This window comes from Zonotrichia albicollis, chromosome 3 (assembly GCF_047830755.1).
Source record: "Zonotrichia albicollis isolate bZonAlb1 chromosome 3, bZonAlb1.hap1, whole genome shotgun sequence".
Lineage (NCBI taxonomy): Eukaryota > Metazoa > Chordata > Aves > Passeriformes > Passerellidae > Zonotrichia > Zonotrichia albicollis.
Window position 1 is genome coordinate 93,380,954 of NC_133821.1, and position 23,975 is coordinate 93,404,928.

General features: G+C 36.0%; 1 protein-coding gene across 3 annotated transcripts in view; it reads left to right on the plus strand.

The window, feature by feature from the left end:
* The window catches only part of EIPR1 (EARP complex and GARP complex interacting protein 1), a 91,770-nt gene that overhangs the window by 48,089 nt on the left and 19,706 nt on the right, over positions 1-23,975 (plus strand). Inside the window, exons 5-10 of one of the 3 annotated variants that reach the window (XM_026793590.2) lie at positions 4,916-5,015; positions 14,440-14,576; positions 17,875-18,042; positions 19,256-19,423; positions 19,512-19,535; positions 19,915-19,993. In XM_026793590.2, the coding sequence (XP_026649391.1) occupies positions 4,916-5,015; positions 14,440-14,576; positions 17,875-18,042; positions 19,256-19,423; positions 19,512-19,535; positions 19,915-19,978 (661 nt within the window). In that variant the 3' untranslated portion in view covers positions 19,979-19,993. Of the gene's footprint in view, positions 1-4,915; positions 5,016-14,439; positions 14,577-17,874; positions 18,043-19,255; positions 19,424-19,511; positions 19,536-19,914; positions 19,994-23,975 lie in introns of those variants that run through there. The other 2 variants (XM_005487224.4, XM_005487225.4) reach the window with 2 other exon arrangements.

Below are 23,975 nucleotides of genomic sequence, written 5' to 3' on the forward strand. Positions count from 1 at the left end.
TATTCTAGAATATAAAATTAACTCTGTATTTTTGAGTGGGGGGTGAGGGAGGCTGGGTTGTAACAGCTGCCCAGCAGGTATTAATTGAATCTTCACATGATGCACAAAATTTCAGAGCCATCTGAAATTGTCAGCATTTAAGGATAATTCTTCACACTTGGTTCATTCCACATATTCCATCAGCCATTTCTGATATTACAGTAAGTATAGAGACAGTTTTTTTGGACTAACTTACTAAGTGACAGCTTTCACTGGGGATGTATCTTAACAACTTCTTATCAGTGCTGATAATGCCCTTTATATTTTGATCCTTTCTAAGATGGTAAAAGTTTAAACTGTATTCATGTCTCTCTTCTCTTCATAATTCCACGTGGTCCTGAGTTCTTAACAGGATTTTGGTCTCTTGAATCTTTGATTTGCCTTTATTGTAAATAAAATAATTTATTATATATAAATACAAATGTTCAGTGTTCAACCATTAGATGACTTTCTTACATTTTCTTACATTTAAAATATGTCTCAAACCAGCAGAGAAATTTAGAATACTCATTTTCTCATTTTCATTCCATTGAATGTTTGTGGTAATTTTGAGTGGTTGGTATTGTGTAATTTTAAAAGTTAGAGCTCTTCAATGTAATCATTTTTCTAGGGAATAAATGTGATTGATTGATTAATTGGATACTGAAATAGTATAACTTTGTATTATATGCCCTGTTTATTATGTTAGCTTTTGATCAGAATTTGACTCCACTCATGTAAAGAGGGAAACTTAGTCAAGCTAAAATCTGACACTGAAGCAAGTACTAAAGGGAAAAGTAATTATTTGTTCGTTTTTGTGAACTTACTATATGTATTCGGTTAACTTATAACTTCTAATAAATTAAATAGATTCCATATGCTTGAATGAAAATTAGTTTTTATGAGCTCTTTGCAGCTGTTTTTGTTTAGTTTAGAATCATAAATCATAAATCATGATACAGAAAATAGTGCAGAAATTGTGTTACTCTGCTAGTTAAAAAAAGGGGTTTGGAGAATAGTATTTTACTTTTCCATCCCAACTTGAACATAGTTCAGTTTCTGTTCTTACCATATTCCCCAGTGTTACTACTTAGTTAGTTGAGATCTTTCCCCACTGAAAGAAAATTTCGCTGTTTTTAAAAGGGGTTTTCTTCCTCTGTGTAATGTCACTTAAGCTATTCATACCACTAAAAAAATGAGGGTTGAAGTCTGCCTCAGCTGATTTTGCTGGTGAAATAGATACTTCTGTTCATTCTACTACTATTCTTTTTGTTGTAATAGTTTTATGTTCAGTCTTACTGAATTGCTTAAGATGTTAGTGGGAAATGTTAAAGAAAAACAGTGTTGGAGAACTGTGAAAAAATCAGTTATGCAGGAAAAATTTAAATGTTCATGAGGAACTAACTGAACAGGTGCCCCTGTTTTCTTGGTATCAGACTCCAGTTTGCTCTCCAAAGCCCCGTTAAGAATTTATTATTTAGAATATTTATCCCTTAGAGTAGAATTCTTTCCAGCACAGTATTCTGGGATGACTATAGATGTAGCAGTGTTGCTGCTGACACTTGCTTATGCAGTAGTTAAAAATTCAGGGTGTTGAAATGTCTTTTGGATGCCTATTGGATGAAATAATTGATCCTTGTACATTTGTGATCAAGTGTATCTATTTGGTAAAATGTCTGTGAGACCTGAAGGGATGCCCTGCAGCCTCCCACCGTCCATCCATCCCAGTGTTTGTGCTCCAGCTATGGTGATGGAGAGGTAAATTAGGGAGACCACATCAGTTACAGTCCCGGCTGCTTCTTGCAGTCTCTTCATCTCAAATTCCCCCAGAATTATCAGTTGCTGGATTAGAGGTGTTAGAGGGTACATCTGTGCTAGGTCTGTGTAAACCTTTAGCATTCTGTTCTTCTGATCAGGAGTGGTGATTTTCTTCAACTATCAATGCAGATCTAGGCAACCTAGATAATTTTAGGCACGTGTTTTAAATCACTGGAGAAATATACTCAGAGGAATATTCTGCTTTCTTAGCTTTGAAAAATTCCTTATGAAAACACTCAAATTGTCCCTCTCAGAGGTAGATAGGTTTCTTTTTAAGGTAAGTCTGCAGAGATTGTTTTTGTAAATAAGTTTGTTTCAGCCCTTAATTTTTGCCTTAGTATGTGGAAAAAAATATTGTCATCCTGAGGCCTCCACAGGCTGGACAAGAGTTTTACCTGTGTGTTTTCCTGACAGACACTGATACTACAAAAATGCTTTTCCTAGGCTGACTACCTTACTTGAGCTGCAGACAAGCCAGTAATATGTTTCTTTCCTGACGTGTCAAACATCCATAATATTCACTTGCAAGTTTTTTAAGCCCTGTTCAAGCAACAGAATAGAAATGGTGTCTGTGGCAGCAGCTGCTTCATGGATAGTGTGTCATATATATGATAATTTAATTTAGAAAAAATTTACAAAGAAGTGATTTTTCTCTGGCACCTCCCTTGTTGGGATACTTTTTTATTTGTAAAGCAGTTTAATTTTTCTGAATATAATAATAACACAGGAGTGAAAATAAAGCCCAGCTGCCCTTGGGATTCTTGTCCAAAATAACCCTTCATTTTTTTCATTCTCACTGATTAGCAGCTTTTTAGCTAAAATGTTCACCTTACCTTCTAGGGTTTTTTTAGGAAGCTGTGGTTCTCGTTTCACCACATCTTCAGTTGCACTCTGAATTAGATCTCAATGTCTGAGAATTTTTAGATGAAGTGTAACTTCAAGTCTCAACTGCACGTCTCCCTGCAGCAGACTTCAGTAAAATAGCCAGAACTGTAAAATAGCCAGAACTGATTTCATTCAGAAATGTGGCTGTTTTGTAGAGCACTTGAGTAGGGAACAAGATCGCGGGTTCCAGGTTGTACTTCGTCTCATCTCCTGCCTCTTAGAATTAATGTCCTGATTATCTGATAAGCAAGAGTAATCTTTAAATTGGAATCATTGTAATGCAAAACCGGCACAATATTTGAGTTCTTAATATGTGAATTTTTCTGGTGGGCTGCATGGAAGCTGCAGGATGGTCTGCTGAGTTACCAAATGCATGGGTATATTTTCCATTTTTCAGTGCATGAGTTTTCAGTCCAGCCAAATTTTTCTATTAATAGAAATAAGTGGTTGTCACTTCTGTAATTGCAGTTAAGCAGTAGTTAATGCTTGCTTTGTCCAACAGTTGTGGCATAACTGCAGTTCATGTCAATGAAAGTGTATGCATATTGGTTTTTTTCTTCCTTTGTCTATAATGGAGGACTTTGTATTGTTCTTTTGTAAAAGTTCAGTATGTTTATTGATAAAAGTGTTAACTATCTTTGCAGCATGGGAGAAGATAGTGGGTTCCTTTCATGTGTGCATTTGAGTGAATATTTTAAATACTCTTATTTTTTGCTAAGATAATGTTCTCTTTAGGATTTAATTTTATTTTTTTATACTAAAAACTACTAGCTGCAAGCTTTATTGAAGCATCCTGAGTTAGATGATAACAAAACAGATAAAATACAACATATATAATTGCTTGTCTTCTGTTTATAGATTATTTAAAGAGCAACCGTGAAGTTGCAACTCAGTTTCTGCTCTAGTGCAGGGATTGGGAAGGCTTTTGGGGGGACCATGAGACCTCCATCACCTTTCCTGGGGGGCAGGGGCCCCACAGCTGAGCTCTGCACAGCGGAGGATGGGCAGTCGCTGCCTCTCACCAGAGGTTTGTGCACCACGCACCCAAAGCCTCTCTCCCCCCACCCTTTGGTGTGAGGGTCTGTGTGAGCCTGGCAGCTGGCAGCCCTGGGCTGTGGTCTCCAGCTTGATCCCTCTGGGAATGTGTTCTTCTTCCCAGCCCAGGCCTGAGTCACTTGATCTCCATCAACGTGCAGCCAAAGGCTCCATTCAGGGTTTGGGTGGTTTTCTTTGCAGCTTTTATACAGTTTTGCTGTAATAGGCAAAAGTCTTTCATGAAGATGTTCAAGCCATAAATTACAACATTTCAGTCTCCAACCATCCCGTTACTGAATTGATTCATGCAAAAAGCAAAACAAACTAAAAAACTTGGGTCTAGTCATGGCCTGCTGCTAAACTTCAAGCAGTGAGACTTCAGCTAGGCTCAAAAGATGAAAACAGCATATCAAATGCTTTTAGATAGCTGAGGTTTGTCTTAAAATGGAAAGAAGTTTCTCCATTAACCTATTGATACTAAAGTTATGATCTCTACCCTCAGGTATATTGTTGGTCTAAAATTATTGGGAGGCTGTAAAACTTGGTTGCAAAAGTGTTAGAAAATTACAAAAACAGAAGGCTATTCTCATAAAATGACAAGTATTCTTTCAATCCTGCTCTTACCTCCAGCAAGTTTATTACGGTTAGAGTGCCTAGTTAGTGGAGCTGCCCATACTGACTGGCTTAAATGTGCTGCTTTTCATAGACAGAATAAGAGAGGAGCACTGATTTCTTGCATTCCTTCCTGTATAGCATGAAGTGAATCACAGGTTAAAAGTATATGCTGATTAAGTCATGATGACAGCTGAAGAGTTGGAAGAAGTTTGCATCAAAACTAAGGCTTATGATTTTTGGTGCACCTTCAAAAAGCATGCATAACAATCCATATGAACAACTCTGAGGTTTCAAACTAAAGCCTTCTAAAATTAGTATGCATCAAGGTCTCTGGTTGTATTTCTATGTATGCAGAATGACTGCTACAAGTTGCTAGTTAATGGCAGATTTTGGGCTTAAAATATATGATGGATTTCATCTAAAGGAAACCAGAAGGAATGTGGTTTAACATGTTTTGGTATAGATTAGATCCACAGAATTAAGATGGCTTTCTAGTTCAAATTCTGATGGATTTTACTGTTGATTTTCTGTTTCTGTTTTGCAGTGTTATGTGGGAGCCAATGGGAGATGGTAAAAAGATTATTTCACTGGCTGATAACAACATATTATTGTGGGATTTGCAGGAAAGTTCAGCCAAAGCTGTGGTAAGAACTTTTCTTTTAACAAAACATGCTATACTTGAATATAGTCAAAACAGCAGCATTCCTTAGCTTAGAATTTGCTAATCTTTTAACTATTCCTTCAGAAGTATCTCGTTGCCTATAAGGTAGGTGGGGGAAATGAGTATTCTACCATTGTCTTATTCAAGAGTGTTTAAGAGTGGTATTTTAGTACCTGTCGGTAGTGGGTAAATGTTTTCTTTGTTCTGGAGTTCCCCTTGCTGTCCTTCTGCTTTTATAGTGAGAAATCTAGAATAAAGCAGTTCTGATTTGGTGAATGTCTACAAGTGGAAAAATTAATGATCAGTCAAGCCAAAGGTTGCTGAATTCAGATAATGGTGTAGTAACTCACATTGGTTAATACCATGCAGCCCTTTATTTAATTTACAACTCTTGATTGTATTAGCATATTATAAGTTTCTCTATTTGCTATGTACTGATTTGAATTTTCAATGTTAGTTTAATTTAGTAATATACAGTTTATTCAGATTATTTCACTTATTGTTAAAAATGCTATTTTCAGGAACATATATAAAAAGTGTCATTAGCATAGATTTTTGTCTGATTATGCCATATGATAGAATGTATGTAGAAAACTTTGAATGATTCCATGTAGTCATTTAGATCAGTGTCTGTGCTTAAAAATGGAAACTTGTTATGCCAAGGATGTTGCTATTCAATTGATCTGTTGTCACCTTTAACTCCTTAGGTCAGGGTTAATTCTTTTCCTGGATGCACAGAATCAGTTTTTTCAACTTAGTTAATACACTGTGTCTTAAAATCTTTCCTGTTTATACCACCTGGCTGCATGCAAATAGATGACAATGTAATATAATATAGTTTAATACTTTGTGTTTATAATTAAGCCCTTTGGGTTCCTTCTCTAGATGAGAAACTTCAGGGGTTTTTCTCACCTGCAACTTCAATAGTTATGTTGCCTTCCAAGGCTTCAGATTAGTATTTCTTTTTATGAAATTGATGTTGAAAGTTTCTGACAGCCTACCTCCAGTAGCTTGTCTGTCAGGCAAAGTATCCCCTGCATTACACCTGCATTAATTAGTATTTCTTTCCTAATGTCTGCATACTACACAAACCTTTCTGCAATACTGAAAAAGTACTTTGGGGTTGGTACTGCTTCCAGGCTATGGGTCCTCATGTCTCTTTGAAATACTGAGACTGCTAGGCAACTTAGCCTAGCTTAACTTTTCCCCTTCCCCTACTTTGACTCCTTGTGCAGTTCTGTCCTCACTTGCTGAAATTCTTTTGAATGTTAATGAATATTTTCAGTGTTTGACCCCTTTCTCATAACTCTTTCCAATTTTTTCTTAATCCTAACCTCCCTCCCATGGCAGGGGATTGGCATTAAATGATCTCTAAGGCTTCTTTAAACCCAAACCATTCTATGACTCTGTGATTTCCTCTAGGATGCTGTCTGGTGTATCATCAGTTTCTCTGTGGAAATCTTGTCATGAGTGCCAAATTTTATGGGGTTTTTGTTTCTCATTTTATATTGCTTGGGAATTATTTACTAGCATTTTGTATGTTGTGTCTTCCTTATACTACTCTTTTATCAAAACTAAACCCCTACTCTATCACACAAATATTTGTGCAGATAACTATAACTTCCATTTTCTTTTCCTTTCATTGCTGGAATTATGATCTGTGTAATTTTGGAGAGGAATAGATGCTATCAAATTTTGTAATTTCAGCATGATTTGAGGAATCAGTATTTTTATCCTCAAAGCAACATTCAGCTTGCAGATCCTTTCAGTATTTCAAGTAGCGTTACTTATTAGAGTATTTTTTAATGGGTACTTCTAAAATATTCTTGTACTACATCAAATGATGGCACAAAAGAACTCTAGAAGGCAAAGTGATAAAGGAATTAAGGGGATTTAATTTGTGACATTATATGTTTATATTTTTATGAAAGGAAAATGGTACAAGCAAATGTGAAGTTCTGTATCAAGGAAACCACTTCACCTAATGAAGTATATATATCAACCCTCGATTGACATCTCCAGATAAGAGCATTTAAAAATCTTTGTTAAAAACCTTTGTTTGCAGAAGTTAAGGATGTTGTTCAGATTTTACAATCAGGCCCTCAGGAGGCTTGATATTGAATTTGACTGATCCTCTGTATTTCCATCTAATCTAGTGTCTCATGTGATTGCACTGTAAACAAGCATTATTTGTGATTAAAATTTTACCTGAGGATAACTGTTTAGCATAATCAGTCTTCTGCTCCAGCAGCTTTGAGTTGTTCTTAGATGATACTTACTTCAATACCAAGTCATACACTGCTGTTAAAGTTTGATAGAGAAAGTTCACTGAAGCTTGACTATCAGAAAACACATCCCATGCATCAAAATCTTGAGGCCAGTGAATCACTTATCAGATGATTAGAATTATTGCAATTTTTGAATGTTGAATTTTTGTGTGCAACAAATTTGTCTTACACGTGTCTGTAGATTCCTGAGCTAGCTGGAGTCCAGGTGAACAAGATTGAGGAAAGCATAAGCATCTCTTTAAAAGGTCTGCACAAGAGTTTCTAGTAATGAAATTTAAGACAAGCTGAAGTCCAGTATCATAGACTTTTTCAGGACTAGAAGTGACTGTGGTGCATTTCTGAAATATTCAAAGATTGCCTTCTTACTAAGAAATTAACTGTATACTTGTATATATGGCTGAAAAATAATAACTTTTATTTTGTAGCAATTTTATATTTGCAAAAAAAATATATGGCTGACAGTTACAAAGAGCAATAAAGAAAAACAAGCCATGTTTTGTTACGCAGTTGGCTTTCCCTTAAAAAAAAAGAGAAAACCCCTCCTCCATAAACCAACACTCTACCCTAATTTTTGCTGCTGTACTATTTAGAATGTGAGAGAAATCTGTGTGAACAGGTTAATTATAAAACAGATAGTATTAGTAGAGGTTAGTAGTAAATATATTTTCCATTTGGTTTTCACCATGGACAAGGAGTGTTTGTAGGCTAATGAGCTGTTGGTGAAACAGTGATTTCTTTCTGTGAATATCCTGTTTATAAGGGATTGTTGCATGCATAATATATCATAATGCTGAAAAGCACATGATTTCTATTTTAATGTTTTTTTATCAGAATGTAAAATGAGACTTTATTGAGATATTAATAAAAAGAGCTTTTTTTTTTTGGCCTGGAAAACAGATATAAAACAGCCTAAAGCAAAGAAATCAGGTTTTGCCATATTAAAAAAGAGGCATGTCAAGGCAAATTAAAAAAAAAACAAAAACAAAAAAAAAAACAAAAACAAAAACAAAAAAAACCAAGAAAATGACAATATTTCCTTAATATGCAGTTACACGGAGGTTATGTAAATGACAAGAGAAGTTGTCGTTACTGTTCATCAAGATGGAAGGTTGTCCATTTTTGGGATCTCCTTGCCACCTGATGTCTTACCACCTAACATGCTTTGTTTCAAGCAGGCAGTGACTAAGCAGGATGTAGCTGGTGTTAGGGAAGTGTCCCTGTGTGACCATCCTGGAGTCACTCTGGCAGTCACGCTCCCATGGGCAGAGACTTTGGGCAGCTCCAGTGGGCTGACAGGGCCCTGCTGGACTCCCTGCATGCCCCAGTCTCACACATTGCAGGGTTCCCATAGCAGTCTCTCAGTCCTCTCCATCCCTTAAGTAATTTAATCACAGTGCTACAGCAAAACAGCCTGGGCTGGTGCCTCTCGTGAGGGACCCTGAATAAAGAAAATCCTGAGGTTTTATACCCTCCAGTTTATGCAGCTAAAGTCTGGGGTCTTCCTTCCCAATCCTCTGCTCCTGCTGTGTCTCTGAGTGTCCAGTCAACTGACTGTGACACAGGTGCCTGTGCCTTTTGTTGTGCAAATGGTCCGCGCTTCTTTCTAGCCCCTTGCCTCATTTCCCTCCACCGTCCAGAGTTCAGTCTGCAGCTGCACACCAAGGTAGCTCCACTGAATGTTTTCCTCAACACTAGTGAATTTATTTATTCTGTAGGGATTGCTAAGGGGAGAACATCTTTACAAAATATTCATGTTGTGTGCACTTGTAAGTAAAATAGCAGTGTACTGCTTTGTGTATATGTGTGTTATGACTAAAAAATGTTGTAACTAAAACTTAAATCAAGAGCCTAGCATTAAGATAATAGCAGTGTCAATGTGTTTGAATTGTTTTCTCTTTTTGTAAAAAACACATGATGGTGTTCAAGTTGAATAATATCATCATTGTTAACTAAAAGTAAGATCAGGTCCACTGTATCTATATTTGGCAATAAAGGTAAAGGGGGTATTCATTACACTGGTGCAGCACTGCTCTTCCTGTTTTTACAACACCTTTCAATCACTTCCCTTTTTTTGCATAGGTACATATTATAGGCCATTTTAATGGCAAGAGGTAAACAAATGCTACTTTTATAGACCTTTCATGTTTATGAAAGTTTGTCTAAAATTCAGGTTTATGAAAGTTTGTCTAAAATTCAGGTATAAATGAAAAATTGAAAATATGTGTGTCTTTAAAATTTTGTGTCGGCCAGAATTTCTGCTTCTCTACAGTGATCAAAACTTCAGAGTCTTATTTGGTTCCTTTTCTGTATCTGCCTGTGATTTACAGGTCACATTGTTTCATTAAAATTAGCCTGAAGAATTGTGCAGTTCCCAATAGAATCAGAGCTTCTTGGTAATAAAATTATTGGTGTGTTCATTCTCTGAATTATCTAGTCAGCTTGGGATAAGAAACATTTGCTAACTGTAATTTACTGTACAGTTCAGTGGGTTTGTTTGGGTTCCTTTTGGTTTTGGTTTGGGGTTTTGTTTTTTATTTTCTTTCAGTATTTTTTTGGCTAACTTATTTCCACCTTACAGCGTTCAATTTGCCTGTATTTGCATTAAGACAAGCTTCTCCTGTCCTTTTGATCACTCCCTTTATTATTGTTTTGAGGACATTACCTTCTGGGGTGAAACTAATCTTATGCTCACTGCATCATTACCTTTTGCAATTAAATTAGCTATTCTTTGCCATTTATAATCATTAGCTGGGCCCAAGAGAAGCCCAGACAATGCACAAGGTGTGGATAGAATCTGCTGAGAAGAAGACAGTTAATATTTCGGTGTACAGATTTGAGGTCAGATGTCAACAAATTGCTAGAACTCTTCCTCAAGTAAATGCAATATGTTTGGCATGGCAGATGAGTGCAACAGAACGAAATAGAGATATTAAAATCTAGATATTTTTCTGTTTTTCATATGTTTTCACAAAGGAGACAAATAGAGGTATGGGTTTGATCATTCTAATCCAAACTATTATAATTATATTCCTTTTAGATTTCTCGTGGATTATTTAGCAGCATTCATGTTGTCTTGGTTCAGAGCAACAGATAATATCAAGCAGTGGCATTGCAGGCAAGGCAGAATATATTTTGGGGAAGATATCACAGTTTATCTGGATAAAAGTGATGTATCCAAATAGAGAGAACGTTAGGAATAAGCATGAGATGCTTTCTTGGCAAGATAGCTGCTATTTCTCAAGGCAGGAAATACCTTGTGGAATTCAGTGGAGAATTTTTTAGCACCCCATTATTACTGCAACTAAAATAAACATAGATTAACTATAGGAGGGCAGAAAACGGTCAGAAGGAAAAAAAAAAAAAAGGAAATTACTGATCAGAGTGAGAGTAGGAACCAGCTCATAGGGTTGGAATCAATTTTATTTAATGGTCACCTTAACAATAGAATAGAAGTAGGAGTGAAATAATGAAAATTATTACTGGCAGAGCTTGGAATGTATCATCAGCATATAGGAATAACAATATAGTTCAGAGGATGAACTGGTTATTTAGTTTAATTTTTGTAGTGTAAAGCAGAAAACTTATGTTTAAGGAATAAAAATATTTTCTTACTGTAATCTAGAAACTCAGCACTTAAAAATATGTGAATTCTCTTACTTAGCTATTTTGAGAATAGCTCTGAGCTGCCAATATAATGAGGCTATTTGAAAAGGTAAATAGTTTTAAGATGGTTCAACAGTCAAGAACAGTTATGAAAGGACTCCATGGCATGGTTTCCTGCAGTTGGAGGAATTGAACTCAATTTACCATCCTCATCAACATTTTTGTTTCTGTCAATAACAAGTTAGAAAAATATTCATGCCTTTTAATGTCAATCTCAAAATAGTCTGCTTGGGTTTTTCTACTTAGTGTAGCCTGTAATGTATCTTTCTTCTAAGTACTTTCCTGTTCTCTTCTTGGTCACATAGCTCTTTTCTTGGAAGACAGCCCGAGTTGTTGGTTCACTGTCTCCATGCTGCTTGTGGTTTTCCTAGACAATTTCTGTACCCTTTACCATTTAATATGGGTTAAGAGAAGGATAGTGCCTGTCCTTTCCTCTTTCCAAGTTAGACCTTATATAATCAAATTTTGAAGCAGGAAAATCAACCTCAGTCCTTGATATTTTGACAAAATAAGTTGGAGTCATTGATACTTGGATTTGAATACATAGAAATCAGTCCTATATCTAGGATATCCTAGGACAGATTTTTTTCATATTTTGGTACTTTGTTTTTGTAAAACCCCTTTCTTCACTGATGATAACATAAACAATGTAACATGATCAGAATAGAACTGTTTATTTTTTTTGAAGATTTTTTTCTTCAAAGTGTAGCTCTAGTGCAACTATAGTGTAATATCATGCTTCTCTTCTGTTTTTGTTCTTGTGTCACCAGATTTAGGCATTGTTCCAGCTAATAATTTAGGAATAGTGTAAAATCCATCCATACTCCAGTAACCATTTTACACTGTTCAAGATTTCATTTTCTCCAGACTTCTTTTCTGAAATCAGGATGATTCTTGTGCATTGCAAGAGTAATTCCTAATTTTGTTGTCTAAAAGTAGACATTCAGTCTTAGTCTATTCTTTTCCCCTTTCCTTAGTGTAACTCCCATTTTGTGTTTATAAAATAATACCATGAATTGTTTGCCTAAAGTATCCTGTGAGGCCCTCATACCTGCATGTCTTCATCCCCTGGGCAGCACAGATCTTAACCTTCATGCAAGAATAATATTTAAAATACACCTATGTCACCTTCCCTTTTGTAGTTAGCTTTTCTGCATTTAAAGAAGTGGAGGATAGATTTCAAGCTAAAAAGTGCACTTGCTTACCTGTCCATATATTCAGTATGAATTAAAATTACAACTAAGGTGTTTTTGAACCTGCATTTGTGATTCTGAGCTACCAATTTTGTTTCCTTAATTTCTTGGATGTCTAGGAAGGAAACTTGTATACTTCCTTCTGTTACATAAGAATTCTTTTTTATGTATGAAAATTTCTTTATCTCCAAATTGTCCTTTAAATCCTTGCAGTTGCTTTCAGGTTCATAGATGACATGGAAAAGAAGACCAAATCAATTGAGAACTTGTCTGCATATATAGTTAGACATCTGTATAAGGAAAGATGTCATTTAATTTACTTATGAATTGCTTATGAAGGCAAGGATGAATTGGCCCATCTAGCATGTAGGTCATTTTTTTCACATCTTATTAAGAAATACCACAGTATGTGTGTGCTGGCCTCAACCCTTAACTTTTGACTGCAAAGAAGAAAAATTTGATCTTTTTATAGTAGCTTACATTATAAAAGTTAAAATGAGAAGACACATTATATATATATATAATGTTTGTGTATGTGTGTTTGTGTCTGTATATATGTCTCGAATGCTGGAGAAAGTATAGTCTACTGCTGACAAAGACCCTCTGCCCTGAGTCATGTTTTGAATATTATGATGCTTTCCATCTCAAGAGCAGATTTTTTTAAATACCTGAGAAAATATACTCCCTTTGTTGGTTCTATCTTGTTGTCAGTGATAGCATTGGCTTCCCTCCCCCCAATCTAAGCTTTGAATGGCCAAGTCTGCTTTCTAAAGAAACTTATTTAATTTTTGAAATGACCTACACAAGCTGTGAATATTCTCTTGAGCTTGGAAGCTAGTATGTGTCAAAAAATAAAAATTAATTGTATTATCCAGTGTCCAGTGTTCTGTGCAGTGCTTTTTCTTTCTATTAATAATCTGTGAGTTGTAGAAAGGTTTTCAGACAGTATTTGTTCTAGAGGAGTAGGTTTGGCCAAAGTGTTAATGTTATTCATTAACACATGAGCAGTATATGATCTTGTATGCTGGGAATTCCATGTTATTTAAAAATAAAAAAAACAATATTGTAATTCCTTGATTTTTAATCACAGCGCTAAAGAAATTCTTGGTAGAGTTGTAGTAATAAAATTTAGCAAAATGCATGCATGAACATTTGTACAACATACAAATAGATTTAGGCCATTTACTGTTGGCAGCATATTTTTCTATTGATATCAGTTAAAGTTTATGTAAACAGTTTATAGGTTTTAGTCTTTTTCATCCATCAAAGCATAATATTTGTGCTGAAAAATCTACTATTAAATAGCATATTGATGTTGCATTAGGATCCAATAGGATCCCGTGCCATAATCTGCTTTTGTGAAATACCTCATAATGAAACATTTTGAAATATGAAAGTTGTGTAAAAGATGACCAAATAAATCTGCTGTTTGTGTAGCTGCTTGAAATTTGTGTAAATTTTGTATCTGATTAAATGCAAATATTTTGATTTTCCTCTTTCTCTCTAGCTATTAAACAGTTTCACTGAGTGATCAGAAGTATAAGTAATTTGCAGTGTAGGCAGCTTTCATTTCCCCCATGTTCACATAAAACTGGGGGATAACTTGCTATACAACTTCAAAGAGAAAGGTGATTACATTGGACCTTCTTTTCATTAACTGTGGAGATGCAGAGCTGCCTGCTCTAGGATGTGCAAGCCTGGTTTTGGAACTGAAACCTTTTTATCTCACAGATTGTAGATTTGTAATCTAGTATCTACTGTTATTTTCACAGGCATGTATGTGGTGACATGGGCACCTGGGCCTTGACTTCTTTATTTTTAAAACCTGCTATAAATTTTTCAAAAGGAGTCTTTGACACCATAATTCTGTTGCCACAGATAAAATTTGGTGTTTTGACATGGAAAAAAATCTTGTGCTAAATGCACGTGTGTGTGTGTGTGTATGTGACAGCTACAAATCTGTGCAGTGTGCCCATATTGTTTCAACAATGATCTGAAACTTTTTAAGTTTATAGAATAGTACAGTACTTGTAATAATTTGGTATACATTACACTGCATAAGCCTTTTAAAAAAATAGTGGTAGAAAATTAGGTCTAGCTTTTATTTGTTGTTTCTTAACTTTTTTTTTTCCCTTCAATCTTCAGATTTGGTAGTCTGTTGCACTTGGAGCAATAGGCTGTTGAACAGCTTTGTCTTCATTGCAACTAATTTCATTTTAATGTTACATTTAGAAACATTGCCAGCTTTGTTTCATTATTTTAGCTCTCTAGTTCCACAGCCTTGGAAGGGAAAGGACAATTAAAATTTACTTCGGGCAGATGGAGTCCACACCACAATTGTACCCAGATTGCCACAGCCAACGATACCACTGTCCGAGGCTGGGACACACGGAGCATGAGGTAAGGACAGCTTGCAGTCATGTTCTCTAGAAAACCAATCTCCTTTGGAGAGAGATTTTTGCATTGCTCCTCGCATAAGTTTTTTGTTTGAAATGCTAAGTGGCAATCCTATGTCTTATAAAAGGAATAGAAAGGCTTGCATAGCTGATATAGTTACAATTTAACAAAGATTTTTCTCTGGTATTCCCCCTCAGCTTCAATTTTAACTTGTATATTGAGTTTTATTGAACCCTGTACTAGTCTCACAAGGATTTGTTCAATACATAGGAATTACCTGAATGAAGCTGTTTTGTAATTCAACCTGAAGATGCTTTAACAACAGTCCTGACTATGCTATGAACTATCTTCATAGCATTTGAAGGCGACTTTAATCTTTGAAGGCAATTCACAAGTTCACTCTTCACTTCTATTTTAACAAAGTGTTCTATACTAGACTAATGATTGTAGCGTACTGGTTATAAGAAATCACTGAATCTATCAAAATCATAACCAAATAAAAGCTTTGAATATACCTAATAAGGCATTTCCCCCCCTTCTTAGTTGTGATTTTGATAAGCAAAGGAGTGCTGTTGTGCACATCTGTTGCCATGACTACTAAAGCCTCTTCAAGCTTTTTTAAAAGTACACTTTATCCCCTTAGCACATAGTAATTTATCACTAAACTGAGAAGACTGATGTCTTGTAATAACTTTTGTCGCTTTAAAGAGCGATGACTTTAAATTTAGTTCAGTGGTTCCTGCCAGCTCAGAGTTTTAGCAATAAATCCCTTGTTTGCTAGTCTTTGTGGTTTTCCTGAAAAGATTTATTTAATGAAGGAAAGTTAAAAATACAATAATTAAAAGTCACTTCCTGTCAAGTGTTAGAAAATCATGTTTGAATGTCCTGTTCTTTGCCTTGTAAAATTATATATAAAAATCTAATTTTATGAAATGTGTATACTTACATTTATAAAGACATCTTATGAAGACAAGAGTGGAAAGAGAGGACAAAGGAGAAGGGGTTTTATTAATTTGCTTTTTTTCTAACATATAGCATGCAGATCTTTAGCCAAAGCTTGTGTTTTTGAAGAAAGACTATTAAACATTGTAAAGTCTGCTTCATGCTCTGTCTCATTAGCATCAAGAAGCATCTCTGCCTTGCATTAAAGGAATTCTCTGAGTAACTTCTATGAATGCTAGATCATCTGCATATTGTAGATCCTCAGTGAAAGGGGTAGCTTGGTTAACAGAAGCAAATCCCACTATTGTATTTACTTTAAGTAAAGCTCAGAGTAAATAAGTCCTTAAAACTGGTTTGTCCTTAAACCAGTTTGATAACTAGGCTATGCCAAAGAGCTGTTTGCAATATACTGAAAAAGTATATGCAATAGTAAGTCTCATCTTCCATTAGGCTGTAATATGTCTATTATGTGAATATTTCACAATGATTAGTTAGGCTAGAAGTAGGAGTTTCAAGTCAGGGCAATATAAACTGTGGCAGAATAAGAAGCATAAAAAGAAGGAGGGAGGACTCAAGGGCAGAAAACTGTCCCACCAGCAAAGTGAAGAGAAATACTAGAAGCAGCTGGAGTTAGCTGCTCCTGCAGAGTGTGGTTATGATAGCTGCAAGATAGAGGAAGTACATTCTTTTGGACATAGCAAACAAAGAAGGGGAGAGAAAAAAAATGATTGTCAGGAAGAGTCCTAGACTAGACTAAGAAGTAGTTGTAATCAGAGAAGAGCTTGTGAAGCAGAGAAGACAGACATTAGGCTGATTGGATTTAGAGAGAGAATTTTATCAGGAAAATTCAGACTCCAAGGCTAAATTCTAAATAATATGTAAGAAGAATAATATGAGCCAATAGCTGGAGAAAATGTTTATGTGTTCTGGCACTAATCTTATAATGTAAGGGGGAAATTTAGTGTATGTATTATTGCTGCAGGTAGGGTGAAAAGTGATGAAAAGAATATTCATATTTGGGGAGGAAAGGGATCAAATGGTCAGAATAATAGTTAAGTTGGGATAAAGTCTTTCATGGTGAATAGTCCTGAATATACAATGGACAGTAGTATTTTTAAGCCCTTACACACAGGTCTAAGCAATGCAAGAAAAAAGTGATAGGTGCAGCGAAGGAGGAAAGATGTGTTTTACCACAGCAAGCATGCTTGAGACTTAGTATTTTTGCCATATACATATTCTAAAAAATAAGTGGAAGCTTGAATTCCACTTCTAGAATACTTGGTACAAAGGCATACCTGAATGATATCCTTAGCCTCTCAAACTCTGAGAATGTTGATGCTAGATCTCTTAGTAATTTCACAGGTGATGGCCAGAACTGTTAAGACAGGGCTTAGTACAGGCCTGATAACTTTGAATCTCTCCTTCTGGAGCAATGTTACTTTGTATTTGTAGTTAGGTATTAACAGCAAGAGACTATCTGATCGTGACAGAAAGCTATAAGTATATGTAGTTTTCACAAGAAATAGGAATTTTTGGTCAATATGTTTACTGAAGAGAAACATTTTTCATCTAAAGAAAAACAAAAAGCTCATCAAGTGTTGAAAAGTTCCAGTGAAGATTGTAGGAGATGGTCAAGTCTAAGCAGAACTTTAGATGATATATTGGTGGCTTGGAGAAAACTGGTCATACAATTGTGGAAACAGGAAAAATCAGACAACCCCCAAGTTTAAGAGGCAAGGTAGGGACACAAACTGATGGCACATGATGTTTTGAATAGATATGCTAGGTTGTTAGCAGTACTACAGATGTTTTCTAAAGTGGTCCAGATGGATGAGGTTGTGTCTGGCTGAGTAGTTTAAGGGCCACGGGTAAATTAGTGATAAATGCAAGAACTCAAGAAGGTAAATTCAGTACAGAGCAGTAATAAAAAGTTGTTGTTGATATCTGTTCCAATCTTTGCATCTCAGCTTTTCCTACTGAAGTAGATGTCATAAACAGGGAATTAGTATAACCACTTAGGGGTGAAGAAGTTCTTACCTGAAACTGTTTTGGTTTATTAGACATTTATAACAGTTGTTACAGAGCTGTGCTAGAATCATCTGGAACTACTATTTCCTTTTAACTCCTGATGATCCTAATGAAAACAAACATGGAAGGAACAAAGCGTCAAAGCAAGCTGAGAAATCTATACAAGTCACTGTTGTTAACAACTGGAAATTCCCTAAACTCTGCAATAGCAATGGGAACTCTAGGTCTGTGGGTGCTAAGGGGATTATGCAAGTTTCCAGGGAAACAGATTTCTGTAGGTGGAGTGCAGTCAGCTTTTATAGACCATTTAATCTCTTTTAATGTTTTACAGGCAGATATATTGTATAGAAAATGCTCATGGACAGCTGGTACGAGACCTGGACTTCAATCCCAATAAACAGTACTACCTGGCTAGCTGTGGAGATGACTGCAAGGTGAAATTCTGGGACACGAGAAATGTCACTGAACCAGTGAAGACACTAGAGGAGCATTCCCACTGGTAGAACAAATTATCTGCATGCTGTTTTGTGGGTGGATGGCTTACATCATTTATTCAGCTAATTATTTTATCGTTTAGGAGCAATGCAAACTAACTGTGTTTGTACTGTTGTGCATAATCATTTTTTTGCACAGAGGAAAAGTTTCAGCATGTCAATGTTCCTTGTGTAATTGTAAATTAAGAGTTTAGACAACATTAGTCTAATTGGCAAGAAACTGTTGTTAGCATTGCTGGGAGATGGGTACACCTTTGAGAAGCACAGCACAGAACTTGGCCCATGGGGCCCAGCTGGGACACAGGTGTGCCTTCCCAAATGGAGTCTGATGTGCTGCACCTGATGTGCAGTAATAAAGCAGCTGCCATCCATCCTTCTGTTGTCACATGGTTGAAATATTCAGTAATGCAGCTCAACTTTTTTATTTTCTTCACAGTCCGCAGTGAAGAATTTTATTCTCTGAAATGACGTTTAGAGCCAGTATCTACTGCACTGGTCTGTGGCTGGAGTAAGGAGAGACTCTTGCCTGATAATTTCAGTGCTTAAGAAAAGATGAATTATTCATATTTTATAAAATTTGGGTTAGAGTAAGTCTTGCAAAATAGATCCAGTCCCTAAAGCTACTTCAAGGGACATGAAGATGGGAATTAACAGAAGCATTATTTATACTTTTTTTCTTCAGAATATTCAAAGAAAAAGAACAAAACAAGACCCATAAGACATTTGGTATTAACTTGATATATAAAATGTAAAAATTGAAGAGAAATATAGTCCTACATTTGTTTTATTATCTCTTTTAAACTTCCCTGTAAAAATGTTGCAAGTTTTTTGTTTAAAAGGCTATTTTTAATCCATATTTTGCCTTGGGGAAATTTTTGTATTCAGGACTTAAGTACTTATCTGGCTTATTCAACAATGAATTGGCCTGTACCCTCAAGGAATGATACCATTGAATGGTGTGATTTGGTTTTGTTTTGTTTTGTTTTTAATTTAATTGTTGAATTTTAAAGATGCCTCATAAAAAACAGGTGACATGGAAGCTTAAAAGGCTAATGAAGATGGCAAAAAATGGTCTTTGGAATGAGGCATGTTACTTCTATGCATATTTAAAACATTGAAAAGATGAATTTTTAGTGCTGCTCTTAAAAAACTTGTTTAACAGTGATGCACTACCTACTATGAATAGTCTCTCATTCTGTCTGATTTTAACTTTTTTAGGGTCTGGAATGTCAGATACAATCATTCTCATGATCAGCTGATCCTTACAGGAAGCAGTGATAGCAGAGTTATCCTGTCTAATATGGTATCAATTTCTTCTGAACCATTTGGCCATATGGTAGATGATGATGAGCTCAGTGACCAGGAGGACCAGCATCAAGAAGAGAAGTATGAAGTTTCCTGAGTTTTATATAGATGCTTATAATTTGTAGTTTCATTGTAATGGTTTACATGCTATTTTTTTTTTGCTGACTAGGATTTCTGTGTACAGGCCTTTCAGGTAAGTAGCTAGAATTCCCACTTTGTTCTTTATTCAGTCTTGGGTGGAATACACTCTTTAAATCTGATTGGCATGGTCACTCCACATTCACTGGTAGGAAGGAAATGGTGATGCTGAGGATCAGTCCTTAAGTCCACTGGGTTGGTGAAAAGATTCACTTTGAGGGAGCTCTGGTTCAAGTCAAGCATGTAGAATAATCTGGGTTAAATTGCAATTTGAAAATATGCTTTTGTATTTTCTGTGTATGTGTTAGGACCTTTGGGAAATGTTACCAGTCTAATGATGAGCTTCTGCATGAACAGAAGAAATGAAATATAAACACATTATTATTTTTGTTTTTAATTTTGCTCTTAACATCTCTGACTGCTCTGGAATCCAGTAACTCATCAGATCTAGATCAAGCAAACCAGAAGCTTGGTTTCAACGCTCTTGGTAGGAAATAGTGCATGCTATTGGCAAATGTGGTAAACCCATCCATTTGGTTTGTATGGAATCAAATATTTTCCTTGTGAATTTTGTATGGATGGGGTTTTAGTAAATTAACTGTATATATGTGTATATAGGAAGTTCTGTAGATTGAGGTTGAGCTGAGGCTTTTTAATTTTGTTATTAGCTTTCATAGTGATCTTCAGCAAACTCTTCCTTTACAAAGTGAATCACAGAATTACAGAATGAATTAGATTGGAAAGGCCTCTGAGATCAGAGTCCAACATATGACTGAACATCATTGTGTCAGCTAGACCCTGGCAATGACTGTCACCCTCAGTCTTTCCTTGAACACCCCCAGGGATGGTGATTCCACCGCCTCTCTGGGCAGCCCATTCCAATTTCTAATCACCCTTTCTGTGAAGAAATTTCTCTAAATGTCCAACCTAACCCTCCCCTCGTATAGCTTGAGGCTGTGTCCCCTCCTGTCGCTTGATGCATGGGAGAAGAGACTGACCCCCAGCTGGCTACAATATCCTGTTAGGCAGCTGTAGAGGGCAGTAAGGTCACCCCTGAGCCTCCTGCAGACTAAGCAGCCCCAGCTCCCTCAACCCCTCCTCATATGACTTATTAGACCTTTCACCAGCTCCATTGCCCTCTTCTGCACAGCTCTGCTAAGCTGTCTGCAATGACAGAGGCAGATTAACTCCTGAATGATCTTTTAAAATAAAGAATAGTCAGATGTGATAAGGAAATTACAAAAAAGATCCACTAGGTATTCAGCTGTGTTTGCTAGATGTTTCAGCTAAAATTCTTAAAGTTTAGGTTACTTCTCTAGTTGCATTTTTAAGGTTGCTCTTGAACCTTAATTTTATTAATATATATGTAGTTTTACTCCAAATAGTTTTGGTGTTTTGGCTTCATTTAAACTATGGACCTGGAAATGATTATATTTTAATACTAAGTAAGAATGTTACTCTAAATATAGAAAAGGTTTATTTTAAATGTACCACATTTCATTAGAAGATTTTTCTCCATGTATTGTAAGTGCCTGAAAAATCAAGAAGTATCAAATTAAATACCTAAAAATTTGCTTACATCAGCAGTATATACTTTCTAGAAAGTAACTGAGTTACAGTGTTTTAAATATAAAATCAAAGAATGGTTTGTGTTGGAAGGGTTCTTAAAGATCACCTAGTTTCAACTCCCCTGTCATGGGCAGGGACATCTTTTGGTTCCTTATCTTTGGCTGGATATTGCAATTTATTCTGTTCTGAATGGAAAACAAATAGCATTAGTGGAAATGAGAAAGAGACCACATTTTTTTTAATGTGGTGGGAATACATTAAAAATATCACAAGTGTAAATAGCCTTCTGACAGACATTGTGCAGTACATTATCTGTAATGCTGAACTTCTGTGGATTTTAGACTGTATAGATTGCCTCATTAAAACATTGAGTCATTGTTCTAGAATATGAAATTTTTAATCCAAGATCATCCAGTGCAATACAACAAATATAATGCATCTTTTCCCATGGTGTGGGATGGATGGTAAACCACATCATGAATGACTTGTATAGTAAAAATATGGAGTCCTTGCCTGTTCCTGGAGGCTACAAGAGTATCAATTCTGCATTTGCTTTTTAAATACGTGCTTTTCCACTGCTCACCTGTTTTTTATAAAACCTGGGAAAGCACATTAGCTTTTGTAACCTTTGCTTGGTACTATGAAAGTCTTGTTTTAGGCTCCCTCTTCTGCCCCCTTGTTATGAATTGAGTCAGAAGGATGTTTGCAAGCTGCTGCAGCCTTGAACTGTTGCCAAATATATGTCTGTTTAGTTCTGAGTGCACAAATGAAGTAGGCATAATAGCTGTTGGGAATACTTCTTGTTAGTCAACCACTAGTGCCAAGTATTTCAGCTCCGATACCCTCCTAGAGACCTCTGTGAAGAGTCTGTTACACCATTCCATGGGTACCGTCTTTGGTAAAATACAGATTTTCACTCTATGGTTTAATGAGGGAGGGGTGTGTTTGGGGTTTTTTTTGTTGGTGGTTTTTTGTTTTGTTTTGTTTGTTTGGTTGGTTTTTTGTTTGTTTGGGGTTTTTTTTTTGCTTAGGTGTGTTCTAGACTTTTCAGAAAGTGCTATAGTCTCACAAGGTTTATTTATCCTGTTTTTGGAGGACATCTGATTTGTTGTTAAACAGCACACAAATACTGATAAATAGAATGTCTTTTTCAGGTGTATCTTGAAATACACCAGGAAGAGCCTGTATTTTTACAACTTGTGTCTTTAGCCCCCTCAGACTAAGTACCATATCTCTCTTGGAAAGTTAAAATATCAAGTGGAAAGAAAGAAAAAGACTTTCTGCATTTTATTTTCCTGAACAGAATCACTTGTGAAAATCCTCCTTGGAATGAATATAAAAATGATGAGTATGTGTCAGTTTTATTTTCAAAGGTTTATTGTTTTTTCTACTTAGTAAATTCCCCATATTTTGAAAACATTGCACAGTTAAAACTGCTTCTTGAGTACTTTAAGACTTGTTCATTCTTAATATCTTTTAGTGTAAACTTCCTTATTTTTACTTTTTTTCTTGGTTGGAGACAAAACCAAATAGTATGTCACTTTACCCTTCCTTGTTCAACCATGTTGAGCTATGCATGAGTCTCAATAATTCTTGCCAGATTTACTGCTGTAGTTGCCTGGTTTTAAGGTTCCAAACTTAAAATAATTATTTGGAGATAACTTTTTTCAAAAGAAAAGAATTCAAGTTCATTGCGTAATGAGCAGACAAACTAAAAGATAGTATGAATTGTCTTATGAAGAGTCTTCATAAGAATTTCTTCTTAGTGTGTTCTTCCTTCAGTGTTTGTCTGTTGACATCTTGGGCCTGTCTGCTCCCATCTTAGAGACCAGAACATGCTTGAATAAGCAATATAACTAGGACTGTTGCATGAAGATCTATCTCTTGCTGAAATCAAGTGACAACTGATTCCTTTTAACTGCTGGTTTAGGTCAGACTCTAAGTCAAGTCTGTCTTTTCCCTACTGTTTAGCTGCTGCTGTTGTTTCTCTATCAGTCAAAAAAGGTAAGAGCAGGCAGCTTCCCTGTGTCATGTCAAAGGTCTTCCTAGCATGTATCATGTGTCTCACAGTAGTCAGGAGAAAAAATAATAGAAATAGGAAAAGGAGATGTACTTCCCCTGGATATGTTGCAAGCCCCTGACTATTGGCAGTTCAGGGACATTTACTGCCTTCTGAATAATCTTTGGGGACTTCTGATTCTTCCATGTATGCTTTTCCTTTGCTATCAGCCATATTCTTATCTGCTCTCACTAACTGTGTTTTTGTTTATTCTAAAATGTGCCAGCTGTGCTTGCATGGTTTTTGTGAAATTTGTCTAGGAGAAACATGCCAACTGTGTTTGTTTTCTTGCACTGAATTAAGAAAGGCTTCAGTGCTCTTGGCATGGCAAGCCACTGTTGAAAATAGGTCGTCCAAGAAGAGGCTGGAGTTGTCCACGGAGAAGAGCTATAGGCATGTGGCCAAAGGACAGCTATGCTATATTCTGGTTAAGTCCCCAGTCTGGATTATTTAAAGCACAGTTCAAATATGGGGGGAAAAAAAACCCACAACAGAGAATGAAGTGCTGTACTAGTTCAGTTTCTAGCACCTTGATCCAAAGGTAGAAAAAAGTGTACAAAATAAATGAAAGTAGAACAGATGAGGGTGAGTACAACTTGGGTTCATTTAGGTTTCATCCCCAAAACAAAGCTTATAAGCCTGGATAACAACATGAGGAGTGATTTTCAATGCCTAGGTTTGAACAAAACTTTCAAAACATGGAATCATTCCACATCTGTGGATGCAATTGCTTGTCAGGCTTCTGATTGACCTCCTTTGGTGGCTTTGTATTCTGTTGTTGCAAGAGCTTTCTCCCTGCAACACTGAGCTAGCTTGAGTCCTAAATCTCCTGAAGGTGACTGTCAGCTCCTTGTGAGACACTAGGAG